This window comes from Ochotona curzoniae, unplaced genomic scaffold (genome assembly GCF_017591425.1).
Source record: "Ochotona curzoniae isolate NIBS_2020 unplaced genomic scaffold, NIBS_Ocur_1.0 patch218, whole genome shotgun sequence".
NCBI classification, from domain to species: Eukaryota; Metazoa; Chordata; class Mammalia; order Lagomorpha; family Ochotonidae; genus Ochotona; species Ochotona curzoniae.
In genome coordinates this window covers 121,629-148,202 of record NW_024466771.1, presented here as the reverse complement: position 1 = coordinate 148,202, position 26,574 = coordinate 121,629, and the positions used below count along the sequence as shown (strand labels likewise).

General features: G+C 49.5%; 1 protein-coding gene across 9 annotated transcripts in view; it reads right to left on the bottom strand.

Annotated features, from left to right (window-relative positions):
• LOC121166752 (SH3 domain-containing kinase-binding protein 1-like) overlaps nt 1-26,574 on the bottom strand; it is a 187,424-nt gene that overhangs the window by 51,728 nt on the left and 109,122 nt on the right. For all 9 annotated transcript variants that reach the window (XM_040996026.1, XM_040996028.1, XM_040996024.1 and 6 more), the window contains 2 exons: nt 14,494-14,601; nt 2,624-2,675 (listed from right to left, as the gene is read on the bottom strand). In XM_040996026.1, coding sequence (XP_040851960.1) covers nt 2,624-2,675; nt 14,494-14,601 — 160 coding nt within the window. The remainder of the gene's footprint in view (nt 1-2,623; nt 2,676-14,493; nt 14,602-26,574) is intronic.

Genomic DNA, 26,574 nt, shown 5'->3' with positions numbered 1-26,574 from the left:
GGAAGAAAAAGAGAGAGAGAGAGAGAGATCTTCCATGTGCTGGTTTGCCCCATCAAATGGCCACAATGGCTGGAGCTGAGCTGATCAGAAGCCAGAAGTTAAGAATTTCTTCTGGGTCTCCCACAGGGGTGCAGGAACCCAAGAACTTGAGCCATCCTCCACTGCCTTCCTAGGCCCTAAGTAGGGAGCTGGATGGGAAGTGGAGCAGTCGGGACACAAACCAGTGCCCCATGGGATGCTGCTGGTCACAGACGGGTGAATAGGCTGTTGAGCCACAGTACTAGCTCCTAAAATAATTTTTTAAAAAACCCACTGAGGGCCCGGTGCGGTGGCGCGGTGGTGCGGTGGCGCAGTGGTTAAGGTCCTCGCCTTGCACGCCCGGGATCCCATATGAGCGCCAGTTCTATCCCAGTGGCCCCGCTTCCCTTCCAGCTCCCTGCTTGTGGCCTGGGAGAGCAGTCGAGGACGGCCCAAGGCTTTGGGACCCTGCACCCGCGTGGGAGACCCGAAAGAGGCTCCTGGCTTCAGATCGGCATAGCATCGGCCGTTGCGCTCACTTGGGGAGTGAATCATTGGATGGAAGATCTTCCTCTCTGTCTCTCCTCTCTGTATATCTGCCTTTCCAATAAAAAAATAATAAAAATAAATCTTTAAAAAAAAAAGAAAAGAAAAAAAAAACCACTGAACACATAATCCACCTAGGTCTTAAAAACTCGACACATACTAAATGCCATGTCTAACTTCTGTCAAGTCTATATATGATTTTTTGGTCAAATAATCAAGTTCAAGGAAAGCTGATGATGAGGAAAATATGCATGCTTACCTCCCCATCACAAATTCATTGCCAAAATCATTCTGTAGAACAAAATGAGTTGTAGCAGTCATCTGCAAAGATGAAGTGTCACCTAATTTTGCCCCATGGGGACAGACAATGTCAGTAAAATTGTTTGAAAAGGATAAAGAATGTGTCTAGCATGTTACAATGTGGTTTCCCAATAACAATGAGGAAGTTAAGCATCATTTCTAGATACACAGCAAGCATGGCAAGCTACTGCAGAGTCTGGACTGCCTGAGCCTTGCACCACTGGACTCAACTTCATGGTCCGGAATTGGTTAGCAGGGCCTCTGGGGCAATCCACAGTGAAAAGCAAATAAACAGCTTGCTTCAGTTCCAGGACTATAAAATATTTATAGGAGCAGAACCACTAGGTGGCAAAATGAAACTGTTCAACACAAAGAAGGCTGGGGGTGAAACAGGAGATGTAATTAACATCTCATTTCAGGGCTCAATCTTTGTAATTCTCAAATATGCCAAAGGATGTGGGGAAAGGAATTTAGGGTCCAATCCACCCCCACCTCCCAACTTGGTAGACCAAAGGAACTTACAATTTGTTTTTTATGAAAATTTTATCCATTCATTTTGAAAGCCAGAGTTGGAGTGAGGGAGGGAGGGAGAGAGGGAGAGAAAGGAATATATATATATATAGAGAGAGAGAGAGAGAGAGAAAGGAATAGCATCCATCATCTGCCTGTTACTTCTCAGATGGCTGTAACAGCCAGTGCTGGGCCAGAATGAAGCCAGGAGCTTCATCCGGGTCTTCCACATGGATGGCAGCCGCCCAGGCACATGGGAATATTCTGCTGCTTTTTCCAGGTCATTAACAGGAAGCTAGGTCAGCAATAAAGCAGCCAAAAGAGGAGCAGGTGCCCACATAGGATGCTAGCATCGCAGGCAGCAGCATTACTGGCTATGCTACAATGCTGGGCCCAGAAACGTCAATAAATCTATGAATAAACTATTCTGGAAATTTAATACATAGAACTAAAAACATATTTATATTTACTCTCCTTCTGTTTCAGTTTTTTGTTTTGTTTTGTTTTATTTTGGTGTGTGTTATGTGTTTTTAGTGCCACTTAGCCAGCTATCCAGGGAGGAACTTCCCCCATGAAATTAACAATTCAAACCAGGAGTACTGTTGGAAATGTGAATTGTCATCTTTCTACATGAGAGGCCAGCACGCAGTGAGTTATCCCATGTCCAACAACTCCCATTTCCCCTATATGACTCAAGTTTAGTATCTGAATGATAGGAACCTGAGCTCTGCTGGGCTTAACAGGCATCCCCAAGAGGCGCGCCCAGCACTCGCAAACAGCCTTTTGTTAGGGCCTAGGCAAGGCAGCGCAAATTCCGGTTAATCATACAAGAGCGACATGGCAAAGCCAGCGACGCTGTATATGTCTCATGCCGTAATGGCCCATGGGAAGGCGTCCTGGCCAGGCCGACTGCAGCTCAGGCACTGCCATAGCAGGACAATCTGAGTCTCCTAGCCTCAAGGCACCTGATGAAAACAGAACCCAGACTGGCTAACAGGAAAGTTCTTTCTGACCTTTCTCTGTGGGAGGCCTGTTTTTATGTGCTAGACCGAGAACAGAACTGAATGGTAGGTTTCTTTTAGGAAAGACAGCTGGATATTTAAAACTTCCATCCGAAGCACAGGCTGTGATTTCTGCACGTGGCAGTGAGCGGCATTTGAATCAAGGGATGCTGAGCTCCGCCTAGCAGCATGTGAGCACAGGTGAAAGGCGGCACCTGTGTGTGACCTGGTGAGACGGAGTCCCTTACCTGCCCCTGGTTTGATGACAGGAGCGGATGGAGGAGGCGGCTTCTTGGGTCTCTGAAAAAGTAATCAAATATGCCACATGAGACTGTTGGCTAGCCCGGCCTCACGCAAGAACCACTGATTCTATGTGCATTTTGGACAATTTAGAGAACCTTCCCCTCCCCCGCCCCCTTCAGTTGAGCAACTCTCTCTCCAGGGACATCAGGCTTTGGCACCTTCAGACAAACCTAAAATAAAATTCAGTCAGCCAAACAAAACTCCAACTGACAAATGCAACGCCAGTCCCCCTTTCTAAATCCGTAACAGCCTTCTGTAAAAGCACGCTCAGCAAAAAATGGCCTGAAACTAGGCAGTACAATGGTCCACCCACACTGGAGCCACATTTGCAATTCAGATTCAATCTGCTGAATAACCAAGGGATTCGAAGAGAAGATCCAAAATCGGATCTGCTCTGGAGGTGGGACCTCCGACAGAATGCAGGCAGAGGACCCACTGCAGCCAGGTCAGCGGCCAAGCCTTCAGGCTCTTTCTAACACTCAGGCCACTAGGCCACTGGCAAGGCCATCCTCCCCGCCCCGCCCCTCAGCACCATGAACCAGTTGTACCCTGTCATACGTGATCAACTGGAAGGGAGGGATGTGTTCGCATATCAGCTACTTTGTTTTTCTCTGTCACAGTCACTCCGTGGATGACAGAGGCAGCAATGCAATCAATGGCATTCATCCCTGAACTGGATCCAGGGATGTCGCCTGGGTTGACTGTAGGAGGGAGAGCTCAGGTCGGACTTGCAATTCAGTGCCTGTGGAACGCAGCCAGGACTGCATGCGTGGACAGCGATGCTAAGGACATGGTGGGGTGGGGAGGATGGGGAGCAGAAGAGAGAATTCTCTCGATGTCCAGATCATTAAAGCCAATGTGTGGATCGGGAGGGCTGCAGCATGTGGTCCACGTTGCACATCATAAGGCACGTGACTGTCAAAAGTCCCACAGGGTCTCTTCTGCTCTCTGAAGACCCGCTGCTACATCAAGGACCCGCAAACGCACTTGCCCGGCATGGACTGGCCCACCACACCTGATGGGAACGGGGGAAGGGGGTGGGGGGGTGGGGGGGGGGGTGGGGGGGTGGGGGGGGCCTGGGAAGAAACGGTTTAAGTAAAATGCAGAGACTGTGAGACTGTGAGGAACCCCCTCAGGGGGCATCCTAGCAGCAGGCTTTGGGGGAGGTAGTATTTCTGCTCCAGTTTGTATGCGCTGGGGGACTCAGTCAAATTACTTTGAGTACGCAGCAAAGCATGATAGATGAGCGGCGAGCTTCCGGACTCTGACAAATGCTGGCTCTTTCGATTGTGAACCATGGACACTGGGCAGGCCACCTCACCTAGCTGGACTTTTCTAAGTGGTATTTAGCGTTATCTCTCTGGGAAAGGTACTTAACAATCAGGAGGCAGTAAGCAATGATTGATCTAACCCTTATGGCACATCTATGAGGCTGTGACACTCTAAAGCCCATTTGACAGGTGAAATCATTGAGACTTCCAAGGATGCAGTCATTTCCCAAGGCCACAGGGCTGTTACACAGGCAAGAGGGTGGGCCAGGAGTCAAGCTCACGGCTGTCTGATGCAATACATGCCCTCAAGCCCACAAAGAGTCCAAGCTGCCAAGAACAGCCAGAAGACAAACCAACCCGCAGCCACTAACTTCAACCACATGCATGGAGCTTACGAAAGCAGAGAACTGAATTATGCCAATGCTGGGGAAAAAAACAAAAATGGAGCTCAAATTACAACTACAGGATGAGCTCAACTTTGCTACAACACTTATAGAAAAAGACTGAACCAAAGATATTTAAAGTAGTGATTTCTGACTAGCAGGATTAAGGGTGCCAATGCACGCATCTCCTTTGTAATGTTTTCCTACACTGTTGATGTGAATACAAACTTCCCTATAGGAAAGCAAGCAGGCAGCCCTGAGGGCCAGCTCCCTGGCCACACGGGCCCTCCAGCAGGTGCCTCTAGGGCTGCTTCCCTTCCTGCCGGCCCCTTCCAGGGCCTGCCCTTTTTGTCCTCTCTGTTTCTGTGCAAATCAGGCGGGGACAGATGCATGTTTATCTAATGAAGTTATCAGTGAAACTCTGCCAATTAACCTTGCTTTAGCTCGGGATCACAGCAACTTCTTAGTCACGAAATTGCCAACACCCCGTGGCTAATCCTTCCCAGCCAAGCCGCAACAATACCTTACCCATGGACAGCGGCCTTGCTCCCTTCCCGCTTCCAAACTTTCTATAACCAATTTCGCATGAGGCCATTACCTCCGCAACCTGGCCTCAAACCAAATTTGAACACAAGTCAAAGTCATGTTTTCCAAGATCGCTTGGCAAAGAAAATCTCCCTTAGTACTGTGTCCCATCTGGCCTGTGACGCGGCGGGTGGGTGGGGAAGGCGGGGGAGGGGAGATGCTGAGTTAATAGGCAGTGTATGCAAGGTGTGTGTGCAGGCAGCTGCGCAGGAGGCAGAGGTGTGTCTGTGCTGAAGCCTCCCTTTGAAAGGAAGCAGTGCCATTTGGGAGCTGTTGGTCTTACATCCACCACGCGTGACTGGCACCAGCCAGGCGGCGCCTTTGCTTGCTAGCTGAGTGGGTTTGCAGGCTATTTTTCCCTCCCCCTGCCTTGATGGACTTCACTTTCTCTGATTCCATCAAATTGACCCTCCTCTCCCCGGAAGAGAAGAGATGCCACATTTCCAAATAAGATAGTTCAAAGCACAAACGAAGGCCAGAATTCCAGGCCATCTGGACTGCCCCCTAAATGATCACCAAAGCACCTCCCACAGGTCCTTGCTTTGCACGGTTTTGCTGTAAAGGCAGGCTGGGCAAACTCTGACAAAATGCAATGGTAAACATTTCATCACGGGAGTTCATTGTTCTCACATAAACACACCAGATCATTCCATTGATTTTCTTCGAAACGCCTAACTACGGCTGCAGAGCGGAGACGGAACTGAACGTGTGCCAGGACAGGCAGCAGGTCAAGGTCTCCTGTCAAGCTGACCAGCAAATAGGATATTAACCAGCTCCTATAGGTGCACAGGAAGACGCTTCCTCTCTACTCAGGCAAATGCTTTAAGTTCTGCATTTCTTTGTTCATTCTCTTTTCTTTTTTAAAGATTTATTTTATTTTTATTGGAAAGGCGGATATACAGAGAGGAGAGACAGAGAGGAAGATCTTCCGTCCGATGATTCACTCCCCAAGTGAGCGCAACGGCCGATGCTATGCCAATCCAAAGCCAGGAGCCTCTTCCGGGTCTCCCACGGGTGCAGGGTCCCAAAGCTTTGGGCCGTCCTCGACTGCTTTCCCGGGCCACAGGCAGGGAGCTGGAAGGGAAGCAGGGCCGCCGGGATTAGAACCGGCGCCCATATGGGATCCCGGGCGTGCAAGGCGAGGACCTTAACCACTGCGCCACTGCGCCACCGCGCCGGGCCCTGTTCATTCTCTTTATTCCTGACCTACACAGTGAAAGCAAAACACTCTCGAGTCAGGTGATGTCGTCCTGCTCCACTGTCAGGTAACCACAGCAGACAGACAGATCACTGGATGCTAGAGCCATAGGTGGTGCGGGTCATAGGCTTCCCCTTCACAGCTGAGAAAACGGGCCCCAGAAGGGCTGTGGCAAAGGCTGGCAGCAAGAGGGGACCCAGACTTCACATCTCTCAATGTTCAGACTGCAGGGACTCATACTGAACAAGGCAACCTGAAAATGTCAATAAGAAAATTACTGAGCCCACACTTGCTCAAGTCTGGGAAAGTCAAATGCTTTCCATGGCCATAAGTATGCAGGGCACATAGGCCGCAGCGTACGCACATCCATCTGCCTGCGTGTTGACTTGCTGCCTCAGGCTGAGATGAAAACACCACACTTCAAAGGACAGATTAGCTTGATTTGATTTTTTTCACCATTCTGCTAGCAGGAGGGAAAAGTCCTGAATGTTACAGAGCGAGGATGGCAAGAAGGTAAGCTTTGCCACCTGCTGAAGGGTTTTAGATCTCCCTCTACCCCTTTGTTGGGCAGGGCCAGCCAGTCCCAAGCCAAAGAGCCTGGCAGCTGGCATACCTGTTCTCCCTAGCAGGCAGCATGATGTGCCATGTTTGCCTCTTGAGCCAATCTGCCCTCAGAGTTCTGCTCCCCGAGATTTGATTTGCTGAAAACAGCCAGAGGAGTGTAGCCTGAAGGCTCGGTGCCCTGTAGGGGCTAGCTTACTCCATTCTCTGTTGCTATAAAGAGAGCACCAGAAATGAGGTAATTCACAAAGAAAAAGCTGACTTTTGCCTGATGCTTCTGGAAGCCCCCAAGACTGTGCTAGCATCTCCTTGGCTTCTGGTGATGGCTCATGATGGAAAATGGACAGGGAACGGGACACAGGTTAAAAAACACACATGTGAAAGACGGGGGAGCAGTGCCAGGCTCTCCTCAACAATCCACTCTCAGGAGAAGGGCCCATTGCTGGGAGAACAAGCACAAGCTCAACACAACCAACCCGCTTCATCCATGAGGCCATTCCTGCGGGCAATGCCCCCAGAACCTAACCAATTTGGGAAGTCCTATCACCCCTCATCACTGGGAGACTGGGGATGACACTTGAAGATGGATTTTGGTGAAGACAGACTATATGCCAACCATGGCAGGGCAGGGGACTTTGCTGTGAGAAGAAGGTAAAATTGTGCAAGCAAGTCTCAGCTGGGCTTTGCCTGATGAACCTTGGGGAGCTGCTGCATGCACCCAGCTAAGTTGCCTGGAAGCGTGTGTGTGAAGCTCAAGAGGAGACTTGAGCATTTCCTGACCAGGGCATCCCCATCAGACCCAGAAAGAAATGGGGCCCTGGCTTGGCTCTTCCCCTTGAGTCTGTGCAGCGTGCACCGGGGCTGTGTTCTGCACGACAACCATGTCTATAGCCCTCCATGCCCTCAAGCAACTGCCTGCAAGAGACCCCGGGGAGCCTCTGTGTGTCACCCGCCCCTGGGAGGGACTCGCTCTGGCTCCTTGCCCTTAGCCTCTGGCCAGTGGCCTACACCTAGAGCCCCTCTACTTGGCTGGATCAATAGGAGTGATGGTGCACCGGGAGGTCAGCCTTTTGGCATTCGGCCCCTTGGCTCATTCCTTCACTCTACCCCACCCTGGGAGTGATCTCCTGACTTCTCATGCCCCGATCCACAGTCCAGGTGGAAGGACTCCCTTTATTTGGGCAGGGGCTCCCAACAAAAGCCCAGCTCCCCTCTCCACCCTGTACTTTTCCTCCTCTTTAACACCAGAGACAGCAATGAAGAGCAGAAGGCAGGCAGGCACGCCTTGGCACCAAGCCACCAGAGGACAGGGGGTTCCTGACTGCCTTCATACACCCTGCACTCTCTGAAAGGATGCTGTGAGAGAGGAGTTAGACTGGGTAGTAGGCAGTTAGGGTATTCTGGGTCCCCGAGTAAAAGAGAATTCCCCCACCATGTCTTGGATTCACCAGGGCACATGTTTCTTCCAAGGGACAGGGATGCTATTAACATACTTACTTGCTGAGAATAGCTGAATAGGATGTCTTTGGTAAATGATTAGGTTCAATTGGGATTCAGGATACAAAATTCAACAGTGGCCCTGAGATAAGTATCTCAGCAGGAATCAAGGTAAAATAGTGAGGAGCCGAAAAGTCCCTGACTTCTTGGAGGAGGCTCCAAAGGTCTGAGAAAAGTAAACTTGGTCTGAAAAAGAAGCAAACTCAAGGAAAATTGTGACAAAGAACTAAAAGAAACAGCAGTCTTATGATGTAATGGTCAGGAAAAAACAGCCCCTAACTTTATTGTTTTATGATTCTATTTGTACCTATTAGTAAGCTATTTTTCAAAATGCTGTGTAAGTGATTTTGGCCTACAAAAGACAGGTGATGTAGCGACTTGGTACGGATGTGCCACCCTCCTGCGTGAGGAACTGGCCTCCGTCCCAGTGCGCTGGCATCTGAATAAATCCTCCTGCTTTTGCATCAAGCCTCGTCTTCGTTGATCATTGGGGAGACTCACTTTCTCGAGAGTCGGTAAGGCTGTCCTCACTTCGCGCGGCCTTACACTGCCACTATGGCAGAGCACTAGGGTCTTCTTTTTACTTTTCCTCCTGCCACTATGGCAGGGGGTAAGGGTCCTTTCTATCTCAAAACCCCCTCCCGTCGCTAGGACGGGAGTTTCTCTTCTCAGCTTTTCTAATAAATCTTGCTTTAAAACTAAACTGTGTCCGCACGAAAATTCTTCTTTCTTGCGAGACAAGAATTTGAGGTTGCTGCCATACTCGGAGTCAAAAATCCTGCAACACTTGAAGGAGAAGCTTGGGGCATGGGTTCTGTCTGCAAAGACTACATGGTATACTCTGTAATGAAAGAGAACCACTGCAGGCAAGAACATAATATGCAACTGCCGGAGTCCAGGCTTGGGCGCCGACTGAGAAGGGCAAGGGCACCCACGTAGAGGAGCCCACCGGGGCAGCATGTGTGCCCGGGCAGGCCCCATTCTTTGGCATGTGAAACTATTTAGGAAACTAAACAAACATGGTGGAACATGCTGTAGGAGATTTTTTTTCCAGAAGGTTGCTTATTAGAAGCACATATTTGCTTCCTGAGGAATACAAACACAGCGAAGGAATGATTGGGCAGTTTTAGGAATTAGGAAGAATTATAATAGATCTCAAAAGGCTATAGGACAGGACCGGGGGTGAGGAACATTTTGGCTAACAATGAAGTTTATAAACTAGGTTGTTAGATGGTGGCAGAGGGTAAATGGTCTCCTAAGACATTGGTAAGAAAGAGTTAGACTTAAAAGCAGCAAAATTCACCCATGGTGACTTAGCCACTGTGGCAATCAAGAAGTGACTTCCTTTTCTATGAAAGTTTGTAAAACTTCCACTGAGTAATCTAGAACAATGTTAAGGGGCTGGGTTCGCATGCAACTCTATTGGAGAACGTGGGAAGGGGAACAGACTCCATCCCAAAGTGTCAGGAGATTGATGTGAACGAGAAGGGCTTGGCCAGTCATCAAAGTGGAGAAAGAAAATCAAAGTTGCCCAGGCCATCAGCGGAAGCTCTTGCAAAGATTAGCTGGGCTTAGCGGAATCCAGCATATGGCTCTCTTGGCAAACTTTTGGCCTCAGAGAATGAGGGGACCTCAAGCAAGATCTTTTATCAGGACAGCAAACTCCTCCCCTTTGGCTCCCTTGTCTTCCCAGACAACATAGCTTCTAGTGGAATCTGGCTTCTAGAGACTCGGCCCACAGGGGGCAGGTGCAGCCTTCCAGCCTGGCTGACTCATCACTTCTCGTGATTACAAGATGGCAGTCTGCTACCCAGACCAACCTGTGAGTCTACAAAGGGATGTCTGGAGGCAAAGATCCAAAGCATCCGTCAGCTGAGCTGCTAACTCTGGGAAAGAAAGACCACCAGGAATTGCCAAAGGCCGGTGGTCACCAGGCAAATCCATGCTCTGGCAGAAAACACAGCAGCCCCTTCAGCTTGCCCTGCGCTGCCTGCAGAGCCAAGCTGGAAGGTCCACTGTTGAAACACACCACTTGGACAGCCTCCCATAACCATCACGGATCTGCCCCACTCTGGGTGAGTGACGGTGACCCCGGCCACTGGCGAGACAAGATGACAAGATGACAGCTCTGACACTGGTGTTTCAACATGATGTTTCAGTGGCTGTTATTCATACAGTGCCTACGTGTTAATGATTCTAATCGTCGTTCCAATGTCAACTCAGCAAACGGCAGACCTGTCCCCAGTCTGGTTGTCACAGCTCACCAGTACTCTGGTGCAGCAAGAAACACAGGCCTACCAATGGGTGCTGAGTGCTGTCTCACTGAAGATATTCCCCCAGGATAAGCCAAGCCAGTCCACTCCGCAATGACAGCCTCGCTGCCCCGGGGAGGGCTCCCCTTCACACCGTAAGCAGCATAGAGTTTCGGGGAAAGCCTACTGTGGAGTCACTTTTGCCCAGATGAACTCATTGCACCACTAAAAGATGACTGGGAACTAGAAGGCAAGGCAGGGAAGGCAGGTGCAGGCTTCAACCACTGCTTAAACGAAGGACCCGGATTTTACTTTAGCCTTCAAAACCATACTGTGACCACAACAATGATAACTACGTGAGGTAATATAGATACCCATATGGGTAAAAGCTCGAGTTTTGGCTGTTCCACTTCTGATCTAGCTCCCTGCTTATGGCCTAGGAAGGCAGCAGAGCATGGCTGAAGTCCTTGGGTCACTGCACCTACATCTGAGACCTGAAGGAGGCTCCTGGCTCCTGGCTTTCCATCGGCTCAGCTCCGGCCATTGTGACTATTCGGAGAGTGAGCCAGCAGAGAGATCTCTCTTTGTCTCTCCTTCTCTCTGTAACTCTGACTTGTAAATAAAAGTAATCTTTTAAAAAATTGAAGCCATCCCCACTGCCCCCCCCCCGAGAAGCAGGTGGCAAATGTCTAGTAGGACGGCAGGCTTGCTGCAATCCCTCGGCCAGAGGGACAGGAGGCCCCGTGGAGGTCACAGTCTCACACACACCAGGACACGGCCAGCCTTTGTCAGCGTTGTGGTGATGGGGGAGAAGGTGCCACAGGCACACTGGGTATCCCCCCAGAAAGGTGTGGCAGCTCTCCACTGCCAGAATGCAGACCTGCTATGCCCCACTCTGAGCCCACCAGAGCAATCGCCAAGTGTGCACGTCACGTCCCATCAGCTGGCACAGTGGCCATCCAGGAGACAGCACTCAATACATGCCAAGGGAGTGACTGGAGGGGGGCGGGGGGCTGAACCCCCAGGTTTATGGAACTATATCATGAAGTAAATACATACACAAAATTGTTATTTATTTTTAAAGAAGAAAACATAATTTTCAAGCAGAAAAACCAGAAAAAAAAATATGAGAAATAACATGAAGCCGTTCTGTGCTGGCCTGACTCATCAATTACAAGTTGTGTGTGTGTGTCAGCTGCGCTGAAGTCCTTGACGCAGCTGCAGTCCCAGAGACCCTCACTAGGGGGCCATACTGGGTTAGCTTCAGCAAGGGGAGCCTGGCCTCCTTCCTTCGCAGTCCGCTCTGCAGCCTGCCCACCTTCGTGGGAACACTGGCTGCGTAGGGCCTTATTTGTCAAATGTCTGGGACCAAAAGTGCCCTTGATTTTGAAAAATTTGCACAAACTTTACCTACTGAGTATCCATAATAAAAAAAAGTTAGATTTGGAGCACGCGGGGCTTCGGATTTTCAGATTAGGGATGTTCAACTGACGGTGTTTCTAAAGACAGGAGTACCTATAAAGACCGGGGCATTTGCCAACTACTAGACATGGTACTAAAGAATCCACGTGCATCATCTCAGTTAGTCTTATTATCTGTTCACCAGGGTAGGATAGTTACCTTCACTTCTATTGATGAGACTATTTGACCTCAAAGATACTCAGTTACTAAGCCTCACTTACACAACATCCAGCAAAGACTAGATTCAAATCCAAGTCTGACGCCACGGCCACGTCCACACTCCGCAAAGGGCCGCCGGACCTCATACCTGGGCCTTCTCATTTCAACTGGCTACTGCCTTTTCTGCAGTGACTGATTTTCTGACAAGGGACAATAAACCCATATTCTAGTCTTCAGTAAAAATGCTGCAGAAGATTTTGCTTCATAGAAAATGACTTTATTGAATAAGAAGCTCTTCTTTCCTGTGTGAATGTCTCCTACCTAAGATATGTGTGCTGAGTACTGGAAAGTACAGTTGCCAAACTCAGAGTAACATTTGTTTCTGTGCTACTGCCTCCCAAACTACAACATACAAACAGATCACTTGGGAATCTTGTTAAAACACACACTGATGGACCAAGTCTGGGATGTGGCCCAGCCAGCTCCCAGTCAACGTTTATGTTGCTGGCTCATGGATCACACTTTCAGTATCAAGAATCTGGAAAATATTTGGGAGCAAAAATTGAGATTCTTTGGAATCCAAACTCAGATTCTCAGAGAGAATAACAGGTGTAGAACTGAGCACCCTTCATACAAACAACAACAAAAAGGAAAGCTGTCAAGAATCCTAAGAAGCGAGGCCTGCCACTTCACACCAATGGAAAAGTTTGCGGGGTACAATCTTGGTAGGTGTCCAACACTGATGCGCTTCTTAAAGATCCATTTGCCCAAGCAATGCACACATCATTCAAAGGTACTTCAGCAGCCTTCACAGCCCATCCACCAATATTACAGCTATCCAGGCCACCCAGCCTTGGTGATGTGACAGCACTGGGCCCAGCACGATCCAGTAACAGCTCCCAGGCACATGAAGAGGGCCTGGGCATGCTTAGGCGGGCAGAAGTCATCCCAGCTCTGAATAAAGAGCCCCGAGGTGCATAACAGGATGCACAGGACCGAATCGCTGTCCCCCTCATGCCATAAAGAGCTTTGGAGTTCTCAACATTTCTTGTTACACTAGTGGCAGAGAAACGGCACAGCTGGAGTAGGCACACAAAGATGGACTGGCACCTTTTAAACACAGCATTGTCAACTGGGTGCCCACCAAGGAAATACAAATGGGAAGCAAAGGGTACTTCTACAGGTTCATGGGCTTGGTGCAGTAGCCTAGTGGCTAAAATCCTCGTCTTGAATGTGCCAGGATCCCATATGGGTGCTGGTTCTAATCCCGGCAGCCCCGCTTCCCATCCAGCTCCCTGCCTGTGGCCCGGGAAAGTAGTTGAGGAAGGCCCAAAACCTTGGGACCCTGCACACATGTGGGAGACCAAAAGACGTTCCTGGCTCCTGGCTTCAGACTGGTACAGCACTGGCCATTGCAGCTGCCTTGGGAAGTGAATGAATGGATGGAAGACCTTCCTCTTTGTCTCTCCTCCTCTCTTTATATCTGACTTTCCAATAAAAAATAAAATAAATCTCTTTTTTAAAGTTCATGGAAATCATACTGAAAAAGAAGTTTATTTTGGTGAAAAAAAATTTTAATTCAAAATTTTTTACAAATTTATTTATTTAAATAAGCATTTTCTACAGGACCTTCTTCTAAATTTTTATTGGAAAGTCAAATTTACAAAGAAAGAGAGGAAGATCTTCTGTGCACTGGCTCACTCCCCAAGTGGCTGCAAAGGCAGGAGCTGAGCCAATCTGAAGCCAGGAGCCTCCTCCGGGTCTCCCACACGGGTGCAGGGTCCCAAGGCTTTGGGCCGTCCTCGACTGCTTTCCCAGACCACAAGCAGGGAGCTGGATGGGAAGCGGGGCTGCTGGGATCCAAACTGGTAACCATATGGGATCCTGGTGCTTGCAAGGCAAGGATTTAGCCACGAGGCTACTTGCACCAGGCCTTATAATTTTGTTTTTGAAAATTCATTTACCATGAACTTTTTGAAGGCCCTACACACACAGTTATATGAGTAGGTACACATGCATGTGCATATATAGTGAGAAATTGGCCTCACAATGCATTTTCTAGCCTTGTCCACATGACTGACTATGTCACCAGCCCCAAGGACCAAGCTATGGAGGATACAGGCAGTTCCCTCAGAATCCTCACAGTTTATCTGAGCTCTCCAAGAGGCCATGTTCTCAGTAGAGGCTCTCACATGCATTTTGTTCTTGATACACATGACAGTCCCAGAGAAGGGATCACTGTGACAAGCAGCAAAGTGGTCCTACACTGGACGTGTGGAGGATGCAGGGGAGCCAAGGGCTTGGAACTGCGGCCACAGAACATTTGAGTCAGTATCATGCAGCATTACCTGCAATTTGCTCCATGCTCATCCCGAGTCCCACCCACCGTGGAAGCCACAATTGTGACTGTGTGGCAGGGGTACCAAAATCAAAGCCATGGAGACTTACATTCCCCTCCTTGTCGAAGTCCGGTGGAAGTAGCTTTACAAAGTTATCTGGGAACACTCCTCTTCTGCCGTTGAGCTCTCCTTCCCACCAGCCTACATCGATGCAGTCCTAGGAACCAGAAGAGCAAGTCAGAAATGGGGGCAACCTCCAGTGAGGGCTGTCACCCCTTCCCCGGAGCATGGCGGCCACTCCCCCAAGCTGGTGTTGACTTAATAGCGGTTACTGAACAAGCACAAAGTCAGAAAGGACACGGAGAGCTGCAGCAGGTCAGAGCTGCCGACAGGAACGCGAAGCCATGCCCACCACACACTCAACACTCAGGCACACCAGTGGGAGCTACAGTCTAGTCAGAGCGACCCCCAATAACCCCCATGAGGCTTGCCCTAAGCCCTGGTTCCTGTGCTTGCCAGTATGTGCAGCAGACTGGGCCAGTCTAGGCCACATCCCATTCAGCTCTCTTATATATCAATGGGCGTTGGAACTTAGTTCAACCCAACCAACCCCACTATCCAGCCCACACTCATGCCAGCAGGTGCCACTGCCTGTCTAGCCAGGCCCACCCCAGTCCTGGTTCTCATGCTCACCAGTGGGAGTTGAAACCCATCAGAGAGGTGCCCACAGCCGCCCTACTAGGCCCACTTCAGTCCTGGATCTTGCATTCTCCAGGTGGCTCTACAGCCTAGCTTCACAGAATTTGCCCCCGTACCAGCATCCGCCAGCTGGTGCTGCAGCCCAACCAGCCTGCTCTTCCTCTGGTCTACGCACACAGTGGCTACAGTTGATTGCCCAGTCTGGCTCTCTCCTAACCCAGCTCACATGCAGGCCAACAGGCATTGTAGCTCTGCCTGGCCTGCTCTGCTCTCCATCCCAGCTCTCATGCTCACCAGTGGGAACAGTGACCCAGCAGGGGAGTCCCTGCTAGCCTCACACATCTTGCACCCCGCCCCTCATGTCTCATGTGTGCTGGTGGGTGTTGTGGCAGAGTCTGGCATGGCACACCTCTCTTTGGCAGGTGCAGTTGCCTGGCCTGGTGTGCGCCAGTTCCAGTTTGTGCTGGTGGTGCTACTGCCTAACCCAGCCCAGCCTGGACTGCCCCCAGTCCTGGCCCTAATGTGAACTGGCTGATGTTGTGGCCCAACCCAGCCTGTTCTGCACCCCGTCCTGGTTCTCACACCTGCCAGTGGGTGTTATGAACTGGCCCAGCCTGGCCCACCCACAGACCTGACCCACACATATGCCAGTGGACACTGTAACCTGGCCAGGTCTGGGCTGCTCCCAGTCTTGGTTCCTACACTCACTTGCAGGGACTGTGTCTGACAGAGTTCTCCAAGCTCCTCTGTCAGCTCTCCTCCCAGTGGCAGTTCTCGCACACACTGGAGGGTCCTTGGCCCAGACTGGCTTAGTCTCCCTCCTGTCTGGGCAGGAATAGCCTGAACCACCCCACACCCATTCTGGTTCTTACTGTTGGGTACTACAGATCAGCCATACCTGGTCCATATCCAGATGGAGCTCTCACAAGGTTCAGCAGTACCAAGACCTAGTCCAGCCCATTCTTTACCCTCCCTGGCTCTCACAAGCATCAGTGGGTGCTGGAGTCTAGCCCAGCCTGGCACACTCCAGTCCAGTCCACACCCATGCTGAAGGACACTGCAGTCATGTCCAGCCCAGATCGCCGCCCTCATCCCAGATCTAGCACTCCCACAACCCAGCCGGGATGTCCTCTAAGCTCCCAACCAGATCCATTTCCAGTCACAGATCTGGCACATGCCAGTGGTTGCTCTGACCCAGCTCGACATAGTCCATCTTCCGTCCTGGCCTCTGCCATCAGATGCTGCAGCCTGACCTATCCCTGCCCACCCCTAGTCCCACTGGTGGGTGCTGCAGCCCAGCCAGGCTCAGTTTGCTCCCATCCCTGGCTCATGCAAACTGGGAAGGGTTAAATAGCCTAGCCTGGTATGACCCACACTCCAGCCTGACTCCTGCACACACCAGTGAGCTAAGGTTGGCCTGACCCTGCCTGGTTAGCCTCCCTGAAGAATCAACCCACACATTTGCTGATGGGTGGGACTACCTTGCCGGCCTGACCAACTCCCAGGCCTGAACTACATGCTCACCAGCAGGAGCTGTGGCCCACCAGGGGAGTTAGCCAATTTCCCTCACCAGGACACACCCAGACCCAGATCTGACCTTTGCTGGCAGGTGCCAGCCCTTAGACGGCACTGTATGTCCCCTCCATCCAGACTCTTGTATGAGCTGGTGGATGCTGTGGCCTGGCCTGCCCCACATTCTATTCTTGGGTATGCCTATGGGTGCTGCAGTCTGGACCAGCCTGGCCTACTCCCAACCCCAGTACCCATGAGTGTTGGAGGGTTCCATGGTCATGCCTAGCTCAGCCTGTCACCACTCCCAGCTCTTAAGCAAACCAACAGAAATTGCAGTTCCACAGGGGTGGACCCACATATCCCCCACAGAATCTGCCCCCAGACCTGGTTCTCTTGTGTGCTGGTTAGTGTCATGGCCTAGCCTAATGTGACTCATCCCCTGTTTCAACACTCACTGGTGGGTACTGTGATCTAGCCCTGTCAGATGAGCTCCCCAGTCTCAGCTTCTGTGTGCACTGGTGGGTGGTGGTGGGCGATGTTCAATGCTAACCAGCCCAACTCAGGCACGTACATCACTTTGACGCAAAAAGATCCTCCAGCTTCTGCTCCTCCAAACCGCTCAGTCATAGCCCCTTGCTCACCTGCAAGTACAGTGGCCTTGTTGGTGGAAATCCCCCCAAAATCATCCTTCACCTGTAACAAATGTATTCCCTCCACAATCCTCTCTCTCTCTCACATCCCCATTCCCCCTTCCCTGAGCAGGCCACAGACCCCGTGCCTGGGAGCACGTGGGTTCCCCAGCCTGGTCTTCCCAAGCCCAGTCTTCTGGTGGGGTGGCATGCTGGCCTGGAGCTCTGCCTGCCCACCCTCGGAGACCAAGGTTCCCAGACCCTGTCCTCTGCACACGTGCAGGTCTGGGACCTTCCTCTCTACTTGCCTGGGACACAAGTGCGTGTCCGAGACCCTAGGTACGGCCCACGGGCACCATGCTAGCTGGGGCCTTTCTCTCTCCTCTCCCATCCTGTCCTTGGGAATGAAGCCCGTGCACAGTCTCAGGCCCACTCATCCCGTTCTTTCCCTCGATGCAGCGTCCTCATCTTCCGAGCCTAACTTCAAATGCACCTTTAGATAAAGGCGAGTCTTGTGAATGCTTTATCTTTCTCTAACACTCAATATCATGTTGGCACTTCATGATATTCCATTCCACAAAAATCTACCCGAAGCCAAATGCAAGCTCAGTTCTGTAAGCACCAGACCAACAGAACACATGGTCCCTGACTCCAGCGAGCTGAGAGAGGCACAGGAAAGCAGAGACAATATTCTACTAAGTCCTTCCGGATAACAGCACTCTGCCACAAGAGGAACGATCCATTAACAGCTTTTGAAATAATGTTGAATCTGTTCAAGTATGCAGGATTTGCATACAGAGACTGGGCTTTCCTCCACATTCACTCAGATCATGGGAGACATAACTACATCTGCAAAAGACATACAAATGTGTTTAGTGCTGTGTTTCAAACTTTCCAAATGGTGCAAATCCAAGTTTTTCCTTAACCTTAAACACACACACATACATGAGAGAAAGTTAGTTCAAGAATCTTTTTGCTGGGCCCGGTATGGTAGCCTAGCAGCTACAGTCTTTGCCTTGAATGCACCGGGATCCCATATGGGGGCCAGTTCTAATCCCAGAGGCTCTGCTTCCCACCCAGCTCCCTGCCTGTGGCCTGGGGAAGCAGCTGAGAACAGCCCAAAGCCTTGGGACCCTGTACCCGCATGGGAGACCCAGAAGAGGCTCCTGGCTCCTGGGTTTGGACTGGCGCAGCACCACATTGTGGCTACTTGGGGAGTGAACCAATGGACAGAAGATCTTCCTCTCTGTCTCTCCTCCTCTCTGTATATCTGACTTTGCAATAAAAATAAATAATTCTTTAAAAAAGAATATTTTTGCTTTATTTGTGAGAAAACAAAATTAGAAAAATTCTAATAAGCAAAAGCCTATCCAGAATAATGCGAGAACTTAAGCACGTGTGCAGGGGAAAAGAGCGTACAATGCTCCCCGACCCCTCCCACCTGCCCACGGGGAGAGCTGCGGGCTCCTGCGGCCCCTGCAGGAAAGCACCAGCGGGGCTAATCACCGTGTAAGTGGAAGCAGGAAGGGAAAGCACGCAGAGAACACGCCTAACTGTTCCGATCAGCATAACAACACAGACAGTGCGGGCCCTGGACCCGATCCACGCTGCCAACGCTGAGAACTGCCAGTGCGGCTGAGCCTAATGAGAGAGTGGGAGCGCCTGCTGCAGGCCAAAAAGCGGGCACAGGGTCAGGGGGCCTGCAGTGGCATGGGGCTTGCTCAGAACCAAGGCTCCCCCCCCCCCCCCCCCCCCCCCGCAAGCAACATTAGATAACTGAAGGGAAACAGGACTAATTCTGACAGTAAAATGCAAAGTGAAAATAAGTCTTTTCAGCAAAGCAGACAAAAGAGCCAGGCTTCTGACGGCAGTGATGGGAGGAATTATTTGTATAAGGGCTGTGCTTGCAGAAGTGTAAAATAACAGCAAATTCAATTCATTCACTGAGGATCTAAAATGCACACGCTAGGAGAGCAATCCAGGGGAAGAAGCAAAACACCATGTTATCATGGGAGCCGTAGGCTTGGGCCCAGGGGGAGAAGCAGAGGCAGTAACTCCACCTGGTAAAGGAACCCAGCAGGAGGGCCAGGTTCGGCTGAAAGCAACTGGAACCAAGCAAAGCTGGACAGCCTGGAAGGAACAATCGAGAAAGGTGGAAGAGCTGGATGAGCAAGTGTGAATGGAGAGAAGACAGGTGTGCAAAGGTATAGAAAAAGAACACTCAAACATTGAGGCCTAGGGGTAGGCCTCTGGCCTAGCAGCTATGATGATGCCCAGGACCCCAGCATCTCACATCAGCATGTCAGCATTTCAGTCCTGCTTGTACTTGCACTTTCAGCTCTCTGCTAATGAATGGCCTGGGAAGAAGCAGGTGATGGCCAGGGACTTTGGTCCCTGCCACTCACACGGGGAACACAGACTGAGCTATCATCTTCCGGCTTCAACCTGGCCCAGCACCAGCTACTGTGGATATTTGGAGAGTCAATCAGTGGATAAAGGATCTTTTTCCCACTCTGTCCCTCATAATGAAGATGAATTATAAAATTCAAAAAGAGGCATTGGAACGTGGAGGCAAGACCCCTAATCGATGCCTATCCAATAATGTTGTAAAGCAGGAAGGCAAGATGGCACCTCTAAGTGTCAAGGGCAGAATGGAGGGGCAGGTGGTCATTGACTGGTGAGGGCAGAAGGTCACCAAAGAGGCAGTGGGCCTCCCCAGGGAGGACAGAATGAGCTGACTGAAGGCAGGGCAACAAAGCAGGATTTGACTAAAGATGAAAGAGTGTGGCCCTAAAACCTGTAATTTATTTCCAAGCCTGCCCATTGTTAATAATCACATCACTCACTATAGGCGCAACCTGAGACAACGGTCACTGTAGCAGATTCTCAGATTCCAATGATGCGAATGGCAGATGAGAGGATGGTCTCGGAATGAGATGGGAGGTGACAGCAAATTCAAGAGCTTTTGCAGCTGAAAGCTTCTGAAAAAATGACACTCAGAAATAAGCTGTATTAGCAGGCGAGTACAGGATAGGCGACCTGGACCTGCAGCACGAGCGCAGGAAGATAAAGTTTACTTCTGACACAAAATGACCATTCTTCTGTCATCAAGTCTCAGAATACTCCGAACGGTTCCTTTTGTGCCTCATCGCCAGGCAGGCACTAGAGTAAATTAGGATATTTTTTCCCTTATCAAATGTAACATGCCACTTTTCTGTGACAGGAAGGCCTCATAAGGGCCCTGGGTGTCTTGGAGCACCCCAGTCCTGCATGCTCGCAGGGCACCTGCTGCCACAGTGCTAACAGTGGAGAATTCTGGGTCGCCAAGCAGCCAGGGCCCTTCTGGCCGGGCATGTTTCCGAGGAGCTCAGAGACAAAGATGCCAGACAGTGTGAGCCAGACGGTCGCCAGGCTGCCCACGAGGGACAAACACTCTGATCTCAGCCTCCTGCTGCACAGCCAAACCTTCACAGGGCATACAGAGTGGCACACTGCCACTTGCCGTGGCTGTCATTTCTCTGTCAGTGGGGACTGGCCCCAGCCAGGTTGCCTGGGGGAAGGTAGGCCACACCGCGTCTCCACCACGCTCACATACATTGCTCACGCAGCCCGTTCCATTTCCAGGTGGCACACGGAGCACGCCCTGGGAATTTTTTCTTTTTTTAATTTCCATACCTGGCCTGGCCTCCACACCAACAAAATCACAGTGTTGCTGGGCATGTGTGACATGTGTTTTTAAAAATCCTAGGTCACTCCAAAGTACAGGCTGATTAAAAAGTAACTCAGATCAGTACTTCTCAGGAAAAATAAAAACTTATATAACATACACATATAAATTATATATAATTTCAATGTGCTTTCTCACCTGGGGATTTTGTAAAGATGCCAATTTGGATTCAATAGGTCTAGGATAGATCAGAGAAGCCAATGCTGCCACTGTGTGGTCCATACTTTGGACTAGCAAGGTGCTTGAAGATAGTAAACTGAGGGGTTGGTGTGGTGGCACAGCACACGAATTCTCTGCCTGTGGTGCTTCATGCCAAAAGAGTACAAGTTCATGCCCTGGTTGCTCCATTTCCAATTCTACTCTCTGCTCATGGCATAGGAAAGCAGTGGAGGATGGCTCAAGTGCTTGGGCCCCTGAACCCGCCTAGGAGACCTGGAAGAAGTTCCTGCTTCCTGGCTCCTGGCTTCAATCTGGCTCAGCCCTGGCTGGTGCACCCATTTGGGGAGGGAACCAGGTCTGTCTCTTCTACTCTCTGTAAGTTTGCTTTTCAAATAAAAATAAATAAAATCTTTTTAAAAATTAACTGGAAAAACGAGAAGCTTGCTTTCATGCCTTTATGTCCCTGCAATACCTAGTATGGTGTCGGACACACATCGATTTGGAAATGACAGCTACATGAATGAACGGCTCAACCTTTCTCCTGACTTACCTTACTTCTCCCACTTTTTAAAAAAGATTTATTTTATTTTTATTGGAAAGGCAGATTTTACAGAGAGAAGGAGGTGAGACAGAGAGAAAGATCTTCCATTTGCTGGTTTACTTCCCTAGCAACTGCATTGCTGGAGCTGAGCCAATCCAAAGCCAGGAGCCTCTTCCGGGTCTCCCACGCAGGTGCAGGGTCCCAAAGCTTTGGGCCGTCCTCGACTGCTTTCCCAGGCCACAGGCAGGGAGCTGGATGGGAAGTGGAGCCGCAGGGACATGAATTGCTACCCACATGGGGTCCCGGCACCTGGAAGGTGAGGATTTAGTCCCAGCTCTGCATCCAGGCTTCCTGCTGGGGATTCCAGCTCCCTGTCCACCACTGCCAAGCAGTGGGTGAATCCTGGCCTTCTCCAAGACCAACGTCTGAGAATTTCCGCAACAACAGGACCACTGTACTTGCAGGTAAATGAGGGGACTGAGATCTAGTGGTTTGGAGGGGAGAGACTGGATGATCTGAGGGGTCAGACTCATGTACCAGCCCACATAAGAATCCGGAGCTGGGATTGTTAGCATGGAACATTGCTCGATCATTACATGCCAGTCCACGCGAAAGCTCCAGCTGGGGCCTGTCCAGCTGGATTAGATCCTAGTACCTGACTGAATGTGAAAATCACCAAATACAAAAAAATTAAAAATAAATAAATACAAAAAAAATTTATAGTTCTAGTTGGTGAGACATATCTCACCAACAAGGATTTTGATTTTTTTTTTAAGTCTCATCTCTTCAAAATACTTTATTAAATTCTTCACTGATCATACAGTAGCATCATTTTCTTCAAGAAGGTTCTTGATTTTACTTTTCATTTAATTTCTATTTTTCCTCCTGTTGTTGATTTTTTTGTGGCTTTTCATTTAAGGGGATGTATAGTAACTGTGTAATGGAGACTATCATATCCAGATGTGAGGATACAATGTAGTATGCATCTCTACTTCCAGACAAAGATGGACTCCCAATGAAACTGTTAGCTGTATCTTGACAATGGGATGCTGGACTCTCTGCCATTGTCCATGCCCGCAATAATGGACATATGACTGCGTATGAAGAACTACACTATGGTAATGATATAGGGGAACTCAGTGTGTGTGGGGGGGTAGCAGACTTGTGGAGGGGATAAGGAAAATCCCAGGGCCTATGGAATTGTATCATAAAATGATAAAAATAATAAGAAAGAAGTAAAATAAAGAGAAGAAATTGATATTTCAAACTGAAAACTGACAAGACAAACATGAGTTCACCACTGGGTCCAAATGCCACGTCTTCTGGCAGCCGGCTGTGGCCATGCTCTCTGGTACCAATTCACGGAAGCTGTGCAGTGTCCTTGGTTCTCATGACCTTCCCTGATGACTGAGACATCACTTGCGGAGACAGCGAGGCTGGCTTGCGCAATTTCCTTGTGGCTGTCAAGTGAGCCTCAATGTGCCTCAAGGGGGTCACACCCTTAGCCTCCGCAGCAGCGTGGAAAGTGCTGTGTAACATCTCTTAATGAATGCCTTGCATGTGCAATGTCAGCGGGGTGCAGGGGTGCTGAGCAAATGCTCCCAGAAGCCAACCCCAGGAGCGCTGAGCTCTGCTCTGTTAACACCTCCCTAAGAGATGCAATTACCCCGTATGGTGGGGACTTTTGCTCAGAATTTCCAACACCTCCGTCAGTCAGTTACCAAGCAGGTTCGCCAACAGCATAGCTGATGAGGTAAGGAAACCAAAAGAGAACCACTCAGTGTACAAAGACAGGCTTGGTTAGACCACAGCTAATGTGGGAAGCCCAAGGGCAAAAGTCCTTTGAACAAGACAATGAAAGAAAATGCCATATTCCAAATGTCAAAGTCCCACGATCACCGTGGCCAAGCAAGCCACTACCTTTTGTAATACTTTGTAAAGCCAGGATTTAGAGTTCACACACTTATAAAAAAAATTCTGGCCTCTTGTCGCGCAACAACTTTTAGGTTCTGCTATACTAACTTCTGATTTTTAAAATTAAAATACTACTTGACCTCTAACAACAAAAAACAAGGAATGGGAAATATGCAAACCACAAACAATCCCTTTGGGTCACATCAGTATTGACACCTGGAAATCCTGCTCAGGAAAGCACCTACAGCTCGTACTAGTACCCACACTGTACCCCAAATGTTCTTGCTTCTTCAACATCTGTGATAATCTGCTTTTGGCAACGGTGCAGCTTTACATTGTTGACACAGGATTTTGTTGTTTTCCTTTCAAGAGTGTTGATCTTGTTACTGCAGGGCAATTACTTGCAGATCAGTCTGACTTGTTTAGGTTTGTGCTTCGGTGTTGCTGAGGGTGAGTGGAGGGTCGGTTCTCAGTTGGATATCTGGGTTTTCTACCTTAGCTAAAACTCCAATACCGGCACCACTGTTGACCTCTGGGCTCTGCACTCACAGCCCCCAATCCCAAGCCCTTATTTTCCACATAACCTAGTGAAATGATACCCTAGGATGTTAGTATTTGGCTAAAGACTCAAGGGATGCCTGCACAGCTTACTGGGACTCTTTCTTTACGCAGCTCCCTACCCTGAAAATCGTGCTGCCTTAGCAGCCCTGAATTACAATTCCGATTTGCCCCCATCCAGCAAGTCCATTGCTCCATGTCTGCACTCAGTTGCTCTGTGCTGAAGTTTAGAAAGTTTCCCTTGGGCCAAAAGCAGGGCTGATGGGAAACCTACCTTATGCTTCCCTTCTCCTCAGCCTAAAAGCAGATGTATTTTGTTAAAGTTTCAAGTTGGCTATGGCAGGAGGGTGAGTGTAGTACCATTTACCACATCATAGCTACAACCAGAAATTATATATGCCCTTTCACAAAAGACTCATTAATTAGAACCAATTCATCTTCTAGGTATCATGGAACTAGAAGCTCTATCTTTAAAATTCTGAGCTATTTCAAGGACTAATTCCCCAAAGAATTCCCTGACAAAGAATGTCTGAGATGAAGATACAGACAAGGTTTTTTAATTATCCTTGAACTTTCTTCCTCTAAACAGGAAGGTGCAATATTCCCTAAGGTAAAGTAGGGCCACTGTTACGCAGCTTTGTATAGAAAGATAAATAACGCAGTCACTTAGTGCCACCTAGTCCTTTTCAGATAATACTGCACAGAGAAAATGAGATGGCTGGAGGTCATTTAGTCCAACAAACTAAAGCCCTTCCTGTCCTCCAGAGAGAGGAGGCCAAATCACTCCTGTGGCTCCCACAAACCCCAGCGTTAGCAAACACCCCGGAAGCAGCCTTCGATTCCAAACATGACTGAGAAATGAGAGGGGGAAAAAAGAAACCCAGACCACACCTCAGTCCCCAGAAAGAAAAGAGAGCTTCTGCAGGCATGAGGTGGCCTGCAGACAGGGACCGGGAGTGCTCGGTGAGGCTCTGATGGGAGAGGAGCTTGGATGCCAGCCCCAAGGCCCTGTGCTCACAGCCACTTTCCCTCTTCTAGCTGCTGCCTGAAGCCTCTGCAAAGCAGAGCAGCCCGTGGCTGCTGCCGGGTCCACAGCTCCAGGCTGTGTCCACAACACACATGCCAGACCTGCTCTGTAGGCCCAGTTTCACTTGTAGCATATGTGATCTGAAGTCTTCCCAAAAAAGATATATGTTTTAGCCTGCTTTCTAAGAGTAAAATGGAAGACTTTCTAACTCTGTAAGTTAACTTCAAGTATCAGAAATCACAGGAAAATACGCTTAGACAGGGTCCTTCACATGTCCTTGTCATCTGGCTCTAGGTGTGACAAGGGACATTTGAGAACACGTGAGCAAGGAAAATAAAAGATAGAAACCATTAAGGTAGTATTCATACATTTTAATTACATGCAAATCTGAATGTAAAGAGCTTTGAGATACTTAATCAGGGACTATACAATTACAATAAGTTATTTTCATCCCAAGAAAAATTAGCCTAAGTACTGAAGCGGAATTCTGGGGGGCGTACTGACCTTAGTGGCAGGACAGTTCAGTATCCCAGGAACGAACACAACCTCTCGGCTCTGACCTTCCTTTTCCCGTAAGTTATCGTAGCTATACTTGCCATTCAATGTCTAGGCCTCTAAAGCACTTCCAGCCACAACATCTCCTTTGCTCCTCCCAGCACCACCCAGAATAACACCGGAAGAAAGGCTGGAAACACAAAATGAGATGGAGCTTCTCTAATTGCTTGAGACAGGAATTAGATGATTTTTTTTTTAGATTTTTTTAGATTTTCCTGTGTGCTGCAGAGATAAAGCTTGCCACGATGGTGGTGCAGGGATTACTGACATCCCGGGAGCCACTGAAGCACAGCACTCTGGGGAGAGATAACAGTTTGGCTGAACAAACACAGGGTCCCTTCAGACAGCTTTACATAACTTACAGAGCCATGTGAGCCTGGCAATTATGTGCAAACTCAGCTGTCCAGCACCGGGAATGATGACCACTAAGACTTGAAGGTGGCATTGTTCTGCCAGTCTACTGGTAAGCTAAACTAAATAAATAATTTCCTGCCACCCCACACTCAGGGCTTACCAATCTAATTTATAGCTGCGTGTCTGACGACAGCCAGGTCAGGCAGGAAGAAGGCCCCTAAGTACATGAAGGTGTCAGGATTCAGCTCAGCCGAACCGCTGTCCTTGCTCTGCGGAAGAGGAAGACGAGCAGCAGCAAACCTGTGGGCTTCTCAGGCTGCGAGGAGGGGCTGAGTCACGCTTTCTGTATTGAATAAGGACACTTACAGGCTAAGAAAACAGGCTATGTGGCAAGAAATACATTCTCCGACAGAAGTGACTCATTTGCTGAGCACTGGCATTTTTCAAATGTGTGTAAACCCAGATGATCCCAGACCTATACTTAACTTCTTCATTCACTCATAAAACATGTCCTT